The 13,727-nt window shown below is 44.1% G+C and overlaps 3 protein-coding genes across 3 annotated transcripts in view; 1 reads left to right on the top strand and 2 right to left on the bottom strand.

Annotated features, from left to right (window-relative positions):
- Nucleotides 1-1,473: 1,473 nt before the first annotated feature.
- Nucleotides 1,474-2,157, top strand: LOC120050734 (putative claudin-24). The gene has a single exon (XM_038997296.1). The coding sequence runs from the start codon at nucleotides 1,474-1,476 to the stop codon at nucleotides 2,155-2,157; it is 684 nt and encodes a 227-aa protein (XP_038853224.1).
- Nucleotides 2,158-7,958: 5,801 nt separating this feature from the next.
- Nucleotides 7,959-9,941, bottom strand: LOC120050466 (claudin-34-like). Its single transcript, XM_038997055.1, has 2 exons — nucleotides 9,853-9,941; nucleotides 7,959-9,137 (listed from the first exon to the last, which is right to left on the bottom strand). Exon 2 carries the CDS (start codon nucleotides 8,825-8,827, stop codon nucleotides 8,048-8,050), a length of 780 nt encoding a protein of 259 aa, XP_038852983.1. The 5' UTR covers nucleotides 8,828-9,137; nucleotides 9,853-9,941; the 3' UTR covers nucleotides 7,959-8,047.
- Nucleotides 9,942-11,651: 1,710 nt separating this feature from the next.
- Nucleotides 11,652-13,727, bottom strand: part of LOC120051274 (protein Shroom2-like) — a 28,173-nt gene continuing 26,097 nt past the window's right edge. The window contains exons 8-10 of the mRNA XM_038998046.1: nucleotides 13,253-13,433; nucleotides 12,387-12,659; nucleotides 11,652-12,054 (exon numbers count right to left, since the gene is read on the bottom strand). Of these exons, the coding sequence (XP_038853974.1) occupies nucleotides 11,782-12,054; nucleotides 12,387-12,659; nucleotides 13,253-13,433 (727 nt within the window). The 3' untranslated portion in view covers nucleotides 11,652-11,781. The remainder of the gene's footprint in view (nucleotides 12,055-12,386; nucleotides 12,660-13,252; nucleotides 13,434-13,727) is intronic.

Consider the following 13,727-nt stretch of genomic DNA (forward strand, 5'->3'; position numbering starts at 1 on the left):
AATTCAGAGTCTCCTAAATCTATAGATGACATGTCAATGCCCAAGTAGCAGCATAGCTTGTTTTGTCTTTTTAGTTGACATAGCAACCAAAGAATCTGATGTCTTCTCCCATTACCATCAGCCTTATTTTAAAAGGTACACACAGTCAGTTTTATTCTTATTTAATCTCATCTCCCTGGCAACACTCCATGGGGCCCCACAGTTTCTAAAGAGACAAAGCTAATAGTGAGAGAAAATAGCATTTTCACCGTGTGTGTGTGTTTGTGTGTGTGTGCGTGTGTTCAGTGGCCTCACAAGTGCAGACCACGTGTAACCACGCCAGCCCAGGAACTCCATATCCAGCTTCGTCACCTGCGGGATCGTCTGAGACCAGCCACCCGGACAGTTGATGAAACTGATGAGTATTTCTGTCTGTAATAAAGCCATTTTTGTGAGGGAAAACTCATTCTGATTGGCTCGGCCTGGCTCCCCAGTGGGTGGGCCTGGCTTCCAAGTGGATGGGCCTATGCCCTCCCAGGACAACCATGGCTACACCCCTGCCCAGTCATGTGAAAACCATAGATTAGGGCCTAATGAATTCATTTGAATTGACTCATTTCCTTATATGAACAGCAAAATCGATGAAATTGTTGCATGTTACGTTTACATTTTTGTTCAGTATCACTTGATCAAGTTATGTAGCCTATTGATTCCTTCTTGATGAATAAATCAAAACGAACATCTTTTGTTGTTTCTCTGTAATATCATATTTTTGACATAGAATTAGGCATTATGATTATGGCTCTAGATTGCAGGGAAAGGTTCTTTCAGGTGTTTGAAAAATGCAAAATTCTTCCAGAGGAGAATCATTATGCCTCCCTCCATTATGCCCCCACTATCCCCCCATCCTCACGACACCCCTTTTTGTGTGTGTGTGTGTGTGTGTGTGTGTGTGTGTAAATCAGTATTTTTATAACATCCTGTCTGCATTTTAAAAGCATCCTGCGTTAGGCTACAACCTCCTCACTGTGTGTGTGGAAATGGACATCACCATAGATCTGAATGATGCCGTTGTTCAATGCGTCTGACTCTCACTCAGTCACTCTCTCCTGACCACTGAGCAAAGCAGCGGCTGAAGCGAGCCTGCAAGGGGAGGACAACATGTCATCAAGCCGCTACCTTCCTCCTCTCAACTGCAGATGATGCGTGCATGTGAGTGAGCTACTGATCATTTGAATAAGTTATTCCCTCCCAGCCCATGCTGGTAGTAGTAAACCCTAATTGGGCGTACGGTTTTTTGAACAAATTGAGCCTCGATAGGAACCTAGCTTTCTCTTGCTTCAACTGGCTGCAGTTCAGAAAGACAGGAGCAGAGAGAAGCAGTCGGGAGCCCTGGCTGCAGCTGACTGTGGCACAGAGAGACAGGGGGAGCAGGCAGCTCGGGAGCCAGAGCTGAGCTGAGCCAGCGAGTGGCCACTCAGAGTGGGCAGCACTATGGATCCGGGGGTGTGCGCTATGGAACTCCTCGGGGTCTTCTTCTCTATTGGTGCCTGGATCTGCTCGTTGGCCACCACCATCATGTCCACCTGGCTGACCCTGTCCACCGACCTGCTGCCCGCGGAGAGCTACGAGCTGGGCCTGTGGGAGACATGTGTGGTGCAGGACCTTGGAATTCTCGAGTGCAGACCCTATGACAGTCTCCTCGGCCTCCCTCCGGACATCAAACTAGCCCGGATCCTCATGTGTGTAACAGTGGCCACAGGCCTCCTGGGTCTCCTGCTAGCCATTCCTGGAATCTACTGGATCAACAGCTGCAACCAGGGGTCTGAGGGGTTGAGGGTGAAAAGATTGATGAAGATGCTGGGGGGGATATTGTGCTTGGTCGCAGGGACACTGGGTCTCATACCTGTGTCTTACATCGCTCACCTGACGGTCATGCGGTTCTTCGATGAGGCCGTGCCGGCCATTGTGCCGCGCTGGGAGTTTGGGGATGCCCTGTTCTGTGGCTGGACGGCGGGGTTTCTACACCTGGTGGCTGGCTCTCTGCTGGTCACCTCCTGCGTGTGCCTTCAAGAGGAGCCCTGCATCTTACAAATGCCTATACCGCTACAGAGAAGACATACACACGTACACACTACCAATACCCCACATAGGAAGAGGTCCATGGAATATGTTTGATGAGTTATTGAGAAGTGAGAGCAGTATTCTCAGTAGCCTCTGCCCTTTCTCTATCGACGGTGAATAAAACACTGCTTATCTAAAGCTTATTTACATTAGCTATAGTTATTGAGTACTCATGCTGGGACAAATCTTTCTCCATATACTGAGACAGAATTTGCACACAATGCTGGTATTTATTTCAATCACTCAAACAGGGTTTTGTGCATGTCATGTTTGCAAAAATATCACCTACATTTATCAAACAGAAATTCTTTATGGAACCAAAGAGACTACAGCATTTAAAGCTGCCATTTCTTCCTAATATGTCGCTGTGCCTGCTGTTGGTACTGTGTAAGAGATAGTGTGCAATGGTGCCAGAGAATTTGCTGACAAGCAGTATATTGTCTGTGAAATGACTGTAAACTATTCTGACCAAGGTTGATTATTCTGTATGTCAATGATTGTCTTGGATATCATATCTTATCACAATACAAACTATTTTTTTTACAGCATCATTATTGTCCAATAACTACATGAAGCCAGTTTGAATGGAGCTCATTTCTCACTAACAAGGCCATAAAAAATGTATCCCTTCTTATAGCCTACACAGTTACTCAATCAACAACGCATTACAGGAATAATTATTCATACAAATTGTAAATAGAACAAAGAGAAAAAGTATAACATATTGTAGAAAGCAAATAATCATTAATGTCAGGAATGTACTAAGTATTTGGGAATATGTGTTTTAAATGGTGAAATATAAGGACTTGATTGCAACAACTTGACAAGACAATGACTTCATGGATATTTCAGGATCTGATAGTATTTGTTTCTTTTCTGCTGAAATTTCCACTATACATTCTCTCTAGTTAGAGGCCAATATTACTGATTTACCACAGACATATCATATATATATATACATTATATTGTATATTGCTCTGTTGTGGTTTTCTGACTCTGAATTGATCAGACATTATAGTGCCACAAGGCTACATATCCTATATCAGTTATATCCATAGTGTGGAGAAATCTGTACATAAAAAAAGTTGATATCAAATAAAGAAAAAACCTGACAAAAACCTGACCATGATTCATTCCTAAGATCACAAACCACTTTCTTGTGTTACATAAGCGCAAAACTGTTGCTAGACAACGATGAGGAAGTGAGTTTAAGTAAGGTGAGGTGACAGACCAAGTCCAGTGGAAACGGAGCTTAAGTCTAATTCCTGCTGATTTCAGTCTTGGCTCCTGGGCTAAGCTGTAGTTAATGAACATCATAATAATGATACGTAATGTGAGGAATGTCAGATTTCCTGGACATCACCCATTACACACAAGCTTGCTCAGGCAGGTCATGTTCTTATACTTCATTAAAAAAAAAAAAATTCTCCTTTATTTATTTAGCCAGGTGAGATATGAATCTCTTTCTCAATGGTTCCCTACATGGCCAAAGGGAAACAACAGCCGTAAAATACTTCCTGTCTATTTCAATGCTATAATTTCATCTCCAAATGAGACCATATTCCTTATGCAGTGCATTACTTTTGACCAGGACCCATAGGGAGCTGGTCAAAATGACTGCACTATTTAGGGAATAGGGCACCATTTGGGACACGCACTTGCTTCTGAGTGTGCTCTGCTACAGCTCCTGTCAGGTCTTCACATTACGAGACCCCGCCTGGACTTTGAAATGCTCGGACTGCTCCCCACCGCCTCCTGTGTCCATGTTGTCATCTGAAAGATCCCATTGTTGTCCCCTCACAAAGGAAGTCATTATAGCTTCCTATGTTAATCGCTTGATCCATCATAGGCAGTGGTTGGTCCTACATCAGAGAAACACATGAAGCCAACCACTATATGTTAAACAGCTCTGTTGTCACATGTCACTTTGAAACACAATGAAAGGGAACATTCGAAACCATTCTATCCTACCTCAATCTCACAGTCACAGAAAACCACAACAGCTCTGTTGTACAGTGCTGGTACAGTTATGCTCTTTTCTCAGCAGATTGTGAAATGCCTTGTGGGATACGTCTATCGCTTGGTGGTTAATGATTAGGGTCAGGGTGGTTAGGGTTATCACTATTGACGATTAGGGTTTGGGTTAAGGACAGGTTAGGTTCTGGATTTGGGTCTGGATCAATGAAGTTCAATGGGTTGTATCGATCTATTCCTTCACTATCAACTTTACTGTAACAACTTTAGTATTGTTACAGACTCATTTACAAAAAAATTGTACTGGATGTACAATCTTACACCCTATTTCGCAACCAAGAATCCTTCACTCATGCTGCCAAACATATCCACGTAAACTGACTATCCTACTGATCCTTGACTTCGGCAATGTCATTTACAAAATAGCCTCCAACACTCTACTCAGCAAATTGGATGCAGTCTATCACAGTGCCATCCATTTTATCACCAAAGCCCCATGTACTACCCACCACTGTGACCTGTATGCTCTCGTTGGCTGGCCCTCGCTTCACATTCGTCGCCAAACCCACTGGCTCCAGGTCATCTATAAGTCTTTGCTAGGTAAAGCCCCACCTTATCTCAGCTCACTGGTCACCATAGCAACACCCACCCATAGCACGCACTCCAGCAGGTATATTTCACTGGTCACCCCCCAAAGCCTTTGGCCACCTTTCCTTCCAGTTCTCTGCTGCTAATGACTGGAACGAACTGCAAGTCACTGAAGCTGGAGACTCATATCTCCCTCACTAACTTTAAGCATCAGCTGTCAGAGCAGCTTACAGATCACTGCACCTGTACGCAGCCCATCTGTAAATAGCCCACCCAACTACCTCATTTCCATATTATTCTTTTTTTTTGCTCCTTTGCACCCCAGTATCTCTACTTGCACATTCATCTTCTGCACATCTATCACTCCAGTGTAAATTGCAATTATTTCACCACTATGGCCTATTTATTGCCTTACCTCCCTAATCTTACTTCATTTGCACACACTGTATATAGACATTTATACTGTGTTATTGACTGTACATTTGTTTATTCCATGTGTAACTCTGTTGTCTTTTATTTGACCTTTATTTAACTAGGCAAGTCAGTTAAGAACAAATTCTTATTTACAATGATGGCCTAGGAACTGAACAAGGAACTGCCGCTTTGTTCAGCGGCAGAATGACAGATTTTTAACCTTGTCAGCTCGAGGACTCAATCTAACAGCCTTCCGGTTACTGGCCCAACGCTCTAACCACTAGGCTACCTGCCACCCCGTTGTCTGTGTCACACTGCTTTGCTTTATCTTGGCCAGGTCGCAGTTGTAAACGATAACTTGTTCTCAACTGGCCTACCTGGTTAAATAAGTTAAATAAAGGTGAAATAAAATATATACTTTTTAAAATGTAATATTTTCCCCCCTGAAACATTATGCTGAAGGCAATAAGGAGGAGATAACACAATGAAGTCAATGCCCTGAGGACAATAACTGAGAACTTCAATGCCAGGGCGAGTGATTACACAACAATGTGAAATCCAGAACATGTTACACAACATCTACAAAACAATAAACCTGTCATCACCTTTCAACCTTCTACCTTAATGCCTGAGATTTACGTCAGCCAACAGCACTATGCCACGTAGTTATGATGTAGTAACGCTATGCTAAATACAGACTAGGCCAGGGCTCTCCAAGTTAACCCTGTTCCTGGACAGCTCCTGTCCCGTAGGTTTTCACTCCAACCCTAATCTAGCGCACCTGATTCTAATAATTAGCCAGTTGATAAGCTGAACCAGGTTAATTACAGCTGGGGTTATAGCAAACACCTACAGGAGGGTAGCTCTCCAGGAACAGGGTTGGAGAGCCCTGAACTAGAGACTAAACCCACAGTCCGGTCCTTTAATATCCTCATTCTGCCCATGATGAGAGTGTGTCCTGCCCACTATAAAGTCCTCTGCATCCTCTAGCCAGACCACAACCAATCCTCTCAATGAGTTGAGTTCCTCTCCAAACAAACAAAAAGTATTGGACCCCTGATGGAAAAAGCTATTTTGTTCCCTCCCAACACAGTGTGCTATCCACAGGATCTGACTGTTCTGACTTTCAGCCAGAGTAACAATCCCCACTGTGATTGTCCTTACTCCGGCTTTGAGAGGTCTGGTCAAGGACTCATATGCCCTGCCACTGCCAGTCTCAGCCTCCTCCCCTGCACTGTTCACATGAACGGGGCCCAAATGAGAAATAGAGGCTCCACAATACACATCACTTCTTCTTGGCCACTGGTGTCTTCATTTTTTTGGGACCATAGTTAACAAGGACATTACTTAAATTTGTCAAAGCAAATTAAAAAAACCCGGAATAAAAATCTTTAAAATCCGCGAAAAAGAGGAATGAATGAACACATTTGGGAAAAAATCGAATCTCTTCCTCTTCTGTAGCACAATCAAATGGATTATATGATTTAGTGGGACTGCGACTGTCAAAACACCTACGACTGTTTCTGCCAGAGCCAATATTTGACTTTAACATGATAACACCTTACGGCCCCTAACGGAAGCCTCGTTACCAGGAAACAATGTGATCTATGTGGTCTAATAGGGGCAGACAGTGGGTGTGTTCCTAATTGCACCCTTTTCCTTTTATAGTGCACTACATTTGGTCTCTGGTCAAAAGTAGTGCACTATATAGGGAATAGGGTGCCATTTGGGACGAAACCAGTAACTACCCAGCATTCACCAGTCAGTGGGGGAGGTCTACAGAGTGCAGACTGCAAGGCACAGTCAGGGATAGAGGATAATTGAGGTCCTTGCCGTGCTGTCTAAAACCAGACTGAGGAACAATCCTGTTGCTACTTCACATCAAAACAAATACAGTGTGTGATAAAATTGTATTGATTAAAACATTGTCTCTTTTAAATCACATGATTTATCACAACAAATTCTGATTGAATTGTGTATAATATTGTTCCTGGATGTCAAGAGCCCTTAAAAGTTGAACAACACACTTTTAATATGATCAAATAAACAGAAATGGTACAAATTTTGCATAATTTACAAAGAAATACATCCAACGGCATCAGCAATACAAGTATGAAATGTAAAAACATTTAATGTAATCAGTTTTTAAACTCCCTTTGGAGTTATTGCAAGGCAATGACTAAAGACAGGTGTGTTGCAAGCATGTCCTCAAAAGAGAGAGAAAGCGCGTGTCTTTGTATACCCTCCCAATTACTGCTACTCTACAGTAGCAGTATAAACTCAATACAAAACAAACACACTAAAATACTCTGACTATAAAATGAAGGTGCTTTTTTATTATCAACTATAGCACAATCATTAGGTACAAGAATGTTACGAATCAATGTATGATCATGTAATCTGACACATTTTAAAGGGGCAATCTGCAGTTCAAACAATAACAAAGTTTTTACCCCACCACCGTTTTGGTAAACAGCTGAGGGACGGGGCTGGAGAAACTTAAGCATTCTCAAATTCATAGACAGAAGTATGGATACGAGGACTGACCATCCAGGATACCAAAATTATAGTCTTAACCACATTGACGCTATACAGTGTTTGTTTACAATTACTTTGTTTACGAACAATGGAGTTAAACAAGCTTATAGTTGGGGTTCTGATGGGTATAACAGTCAAACTAAACTCATGACGCATTTCTAAGTTATATTCTTCAAGAATCAAATGGGTGTACACTGAGTATACAAAACACCAAGAACTCCTGCTCTTTCCATGACAGACTGACTAGGTGAATCAAAGGTGAACGCTATGATACCTTATTGATGTCACTTGTTCAGAGGTGGGGGGGGGGGGGGGGGGGGGTTCTCATACTAACCATATAGTTGCATCAAATGGCTATTCCTTTATGTCACATCAAATACAACATTGAATATGGTCAACTCATATGTCTGATTTCAGAAACAAACTAAAATCACAAGTGCTCATCAGAGTGGAAGGCAGGATTGTCCCTGGCCTGAGAGTTATTCAGACTATCCCTACCGTGTCCCACAGACCCAGGGAACAATGTCCCAACACTTGACCCATCAAAGTGTCTCGCCTCTGGACAAGAGGTCACAACTCTGGGTCCTACCTTGACAGGGAACCTGTAGAAGATGAAGATAACTCCACTGACGATCATCATGAACGACCCTATGATCCCGACCCCGATACCTGCCCCCGCGTTCTGGGTCACAGGTGCAGGGGGCATGTGGAAGTTCGACGGGAACGCAATCGTTTGATTGGTCACCACCGAGTTCAGGTTCCACAGGAGAGGTATGAGAAAACACACAGCGGACAACAAGCAGAGAGTACCAGCCACCGCGAACGCACAGCGGATAGGGGTCTGCTTCTCCAGGCCGAAATAGACGTTCCTGAGTGCGAAGACGGCGGCGGCGTTCCCACAGAACCCCGCGACCAGCCCTATTAGAGTGAGCACCTGGGCCGTGGCGACCTCCGGGGGCGTGAAGGCGTCCGACAGCGCCATATTCTGACAATACATGACACTAAACCCAGAGGTCACGAGTGTATGGCTATAGAAACACACCCTCCAGATTCCGACCCAGGCCACTCCTGAGGTGATGAAGGTCAAGTCGGCCACCTGCCAGACCCTCCACTGGATGAGTCCAAGGGTCACCGCGGTAAGGACCCAACCCACGGCGCTCAACCACAGGCTGACGAACTGAGGGTGAGCCGTGTGAACCAGGTATGCCATATCATAACACACAGAGAGCCTCACCTTAAACGGACAGCCAAGATAATCCACCGACAGTTCTCTTAGTCTGCCTACAGACAAACGACATCTTCCGATCAGATGAACTGAAGCCCCATCATCTCAGACAGAGCTCATCTCAGAGAGCTGCCGTGCTGAATGAACAGCGGTCGATCTTCTTAAAGGTCCTGTTTCTCACCCTCAGGCTCCAGTCTCACACCTCATATTAAGGAAGAGGCTTGGATACCTCGTCGTTTTCCCCCAGATCCGGTCCTGCTGTCTCTAGGTTGGAAAACAAAGCAACTGCTGCCCTCTGAGAGAGAAAAAACAAAACATGAATGTGGTGAGAGCAGGTAGCTAACAACACACCTGTGAATGTGAAGAGCCTCAACACAATACATACTTGAGGAGGAAAGACAAAACAGAGAGAACAATGACTGAATGGCTATGGCAACTGGTGCCATGACAAAGTCTACAAACAGGGAAATTACAATGGGGATTAAATGCAGCGGATAGGGACACATGAACTAGATGTTGTCAATAGGCTCTATGTCCCAATTTGGACTACCTCAAAAGGCTGTGGTATGGTTTATTGCATGCCACAACGCAACACAATCAACATGTGGGAGAATAAAGAATAATGAACGTGGGAGAATAAAAAGTGAACTTAAAAATGCCATAACTGAGGTTGTTGTTAAAATGCTCAAATTAGTTCAAAGACACATGCAGTAACCAAGAATAGCATGTGAACACATTGATTGAATATAAGACAGTGGGTTAAAGCATATAGCATACTTCTAGAGAACCTTGACAAATGTCATTAAAACAACATAATCCCAATGGCTACATCGAGCACCTAAGTATCACTATGGAAATCTAGCAATTTGTTTGCCTTCTCTGAAATTTGCCTTTATAAATCAACCGTATGACGTAAAGACTGACAGAGCACGCTAGATCGATAATCAAACACACAGGATGTGGTGATAAAATCGAAATACAAACTGATATCTGACAAAACAACACATTACCTCTTAGTTCTGACAGGTTAGTAGTGATGAGAGCTACAGATCAGTAGTCAGTGTGCCGGACCGGTCATCAATCGTCCTGTATTCGTACCGCTGTAAACAAGACAAGACCGACGCTTCCTCATCTTGTACTACATAAAGTCACAGTCATAACATCTCTGTGAATGATTGACTCTTCTATTGCTATTCACCAGAAAGAGGAAAGGGAAGGTGGGGCTAATTAACCAATCCTACATCAGGCCACACTTAAAACCCTGCCATTTCTTAGCTTAGTCATTGTCGTTATGGCCACTGGCCAATTGGGTAATAAGGTCACAAATACCAAGACCGTCAGAGTCATACTGTTTATTGTCTTCAAATTGATGTGAGAGTACAATGCATGCATGTATGGTTATACAAAGTATGGACATACAAATCCTTTAGTGTTCAGTGGCAGACGCCCAGGCACAACGTCAGGTTGAGATAGGTCCCTAAACATGGGAATTCTGGGACAATAAAGTGCTAATTCAATCTTTGATTTTAAGATCCCTTTGTTGGTCAAATCGCACCTTCCGCTTTTAACCCAACTCTTCCAAAAGAAAGAAACTGCCATTCAAAATACACATACATGTTTTGGAGAGGTGCAGGGGTCTGTTGTGGGAGGGGGGGGGGGGGGTTAAGTGCCTTGCTCAAGGGCACAATGGCATGCAATGGCATCTAGGATTTGATACCAGGAACCCTCCGGTTGCCAGCTCACTTCCTGACAGATTTTTTCTTGCCGGACCCGGGACTCACATGAGCAATCCTCCGGTTCCTGGCTCGCCTCTGTACCTGCTGCTCACAACGGATTTCAAATGTTTAATTACCTTTTTATACTTTTGGAATTTAAAAAAAAGACCCAGCACAGGGGTAAAAAATAAACATTGTCAAGGAATACCATACTAATGTATGGGTAGTGGGGCCTGAGAACAAGATTGGTTGAAAACATACACATCTATGTTGTAGCTATTAGTGGTGTGTGTAGTATGATATGTCCTGTTGGGCAAATATGAAAATAACTTTAGACTTCTGAACCAAACCAGCACTGTCCCATTTAGGAAAAACCCTGTTAATGATCTAATTATAAAACCTATACTTCACAATAAGAATATATATCATTTGTATTGTAATTAACTACAACATAGGTTTATAGGTGAGTTTACCTGAAATGTCAAGTCATCTGTAAATATTTTAAAAGGCTACAATAAATTACTAAAAAAAACAACATCTTCCATCACGCCTTATATTAAACAGAGACGCTCCGCCTCGTCTTGAGAATCATTTGAGAGCATAGCCCTCACCATGAGGCCTCACCAACATCCCTGAATCAAACACATTTAGCAAAGCAAGTTTCATCGATCTTAATGAATTTCTTCTAAGGAGCTACTATAAATCCAGAAACATGGTGTTTCTTCAGCACAGAAAAACAGCTCCTGTCTGTTCTGTGGAACTGAAATGTAACAGGCTTCAAGAAGTCAGTCAACTACAACAAAAAGCACACAGAAAATCCATCATATCCAAGTCCAACAGCGCCTCTCTGAGGCTCTCTAGTGGCCAGTCTGTGTCAGTACACCACATCACCTCTGTGTGGCCATTGTCAGAAGGAAAAGTCTAAACGAGATCCTTGGAACGTCCCAACTCTGACGTTACCCTATTGAAGTTGAAAGGTAAAGGTTAAGGTTAGGTAAGGGTTAAGGTTAAGGTTAGGATAAGGGTTAAGGTTAGGGTAAGGGTTAAGGTTAGGGTAAGGGTTAAGGTAAGGGTAAGGGTTAAGGTTAGGGTAAGGGTTAAGGGTTAAGGGGTAAGGGTTAAGGTTAGGGTAAGGGTTAAGGTTAGGGTAAGGGTTAAGGTTAGGGTAAGGGTTAAGGTTAAGGTTAGGGACGTCCCAAGCATCTCGGATTGCACTAAGCATCGTCAGAACAGCAGCCTTTGCTCCAACAATAAACTATCCAGCAGACATTTCAGCTGCTCCTCTCCAAGTTTGATCTTGTCTTCCAGCTTGCGCTGCTCGATGATGAGGGCTGACTTCATCTTGACAAAGTGCTGGTAGTCTGCCAGGCTCTCGTGGCTGAGGTGAGCAGCCATGATGCTGTAAACCAGGCGCTCCCGCCGGTCAAGGTTCTCCTTGAGCTCTTTGGCGTCTTCATGTTGTCTGATCAACAACTTCCTCTTCTCTGACAGGGTGCGCTGAGAGATGGAGGGCAAACAGAGGGTGCAGATCAGTAAGAGGGATACTAACAATTGCAGGGAAGCAGTTATGATGGAATCAATCGAACAACTTCCTGATTAACTTACAGTACACACATCAATTAATGTTGAACATGAATATTGTAAGTTGGTAAATGCAAACATCCCTTTAGTCTGGTTTGTAATACCACTATAGCTCTGAGCTAATGAGGATGAGTGTTAACCATCTAATCCTGCCTCACGAGCAGTGTGGGGAGTGAGCTATGTCCTGCCTTAACCTCCACCCTAGCCCCTACCCTAACCCCTACCCTAGCCCCTACCCTAGCCCCTACCTTCTCTTCTGGTGTGGTGTCTTCCTCCAGACTGTTGAGAGCGTTCTCCACCCTGGCCAGTCGGCCGGACAGGGACAGCAGCAAACTGACCACCTTGTCCAGATCTCCCACGAACATCCTAAACTTGTCCAGCTCGTTGGGCTTGCAGACCTTCTGCACCATGGCCTCCACCTCGTCCCCCAGAGAGTTGTTATCATGGACATCCTCCTGAAGGCTCTCCCTGGCCTCGCGCAGCACCTGCAGCTTCTTACCCAGGCTGTCAATCAGCTCTTGCTGTGGGGAGAAAGACAGGGACAGACAAGGAGATGACATTGGAGAGAGCCATTTCACAAACTGAATAGTACTTGGGGAACTATTCCTTAAATCCTGGAGAGCTGCAGAACGGCAGGTTTTTGTCTTGGCTCAGCAGTGAACCACATTCAGCTAATCAAAGTGTTGAAGATCAGTTGAATCGGGTATGACGACGCTAAACTTGGGGAAAAGCTGCAGTCCTGTGACTCTCCGGGAGCTGGATTGATGATCAGTGATTGATATGGCATGAAACAGTCAGTAATAATAATGTTTCATTGTCACATACACCAGATGGGTGCAGTGAAATGTGTTGTTTTAGAGTAGGGCTCTTCAACCTTGTTCCTGGAGAGACACCGTCCTGTAGGTTCCTACTCCAACCCTAATCTCGATTCCATAATTAGCTTGTTGATGAGCTGAATCAGGTTAGTTACAACGGGGGTTGGAGCAAAAACCTACAGGAGGGTAGCTCTCCAGGAACAGGGTTGGAGCAAAAACCTACAGGAGGCTAGTTCTCCAGGAACAGGGTTGGATAAACTGGTTTTACAAGGTCAGTATACTACGCTGTGTCTCTGTACCTTCTTGCTGGCCAGGTTGATGTCCAGTTCGTCCTCCGAGTCTTGCTCCAGCTCCTCCAGCTCGTCCTCCTGCATGTCCTTCATCTTGTTGAGCAGCTCAGCCTTGGGGGCAGACGTACTGTAGTAAGAGGAGCTGGTCACCAGGGACCCTGTGGCAGCAGACATGCCCTCCTCCTCTCTCCTGGAAGGGATAGAGACCGAAAGCAGAGGGTTATTTAACCAATAAGGCCCAAGGATGTGTGGTATATGGCCAATATACCACGCCTAAGGGCTGTTCTTAAGCACAGCACGAAGCGGAGTGCCTGTATACAGCCCTTAGCCGTGGTATATTGGCCATATACTTCAGAGGTGCCTTATTGCTATTATAAACCGGTTACCAACATAAATATAAAAGTCATTCTGCGTCATTATTATCTGATATACACACACGCCTGGAATGCTGTTGTAGCCAATCAGCATCCAGGACCCAAACTAC

Source organism: Salvelinus namaycush, chromosome 7, assembly GCF_016432855.1.
Source record: "Salvelinus namaycush isolate Seneca chromosome 7, SaNama_1.0, whole genome shotgun sequence".
In the NCBI taxonomy this organism is placed as follows: Eukaryota; Metazoa; Chordata; class Actinopteri; order Salmoniformes; family Salmonidae; genus Salvelinus; species Salvelinus namaycush.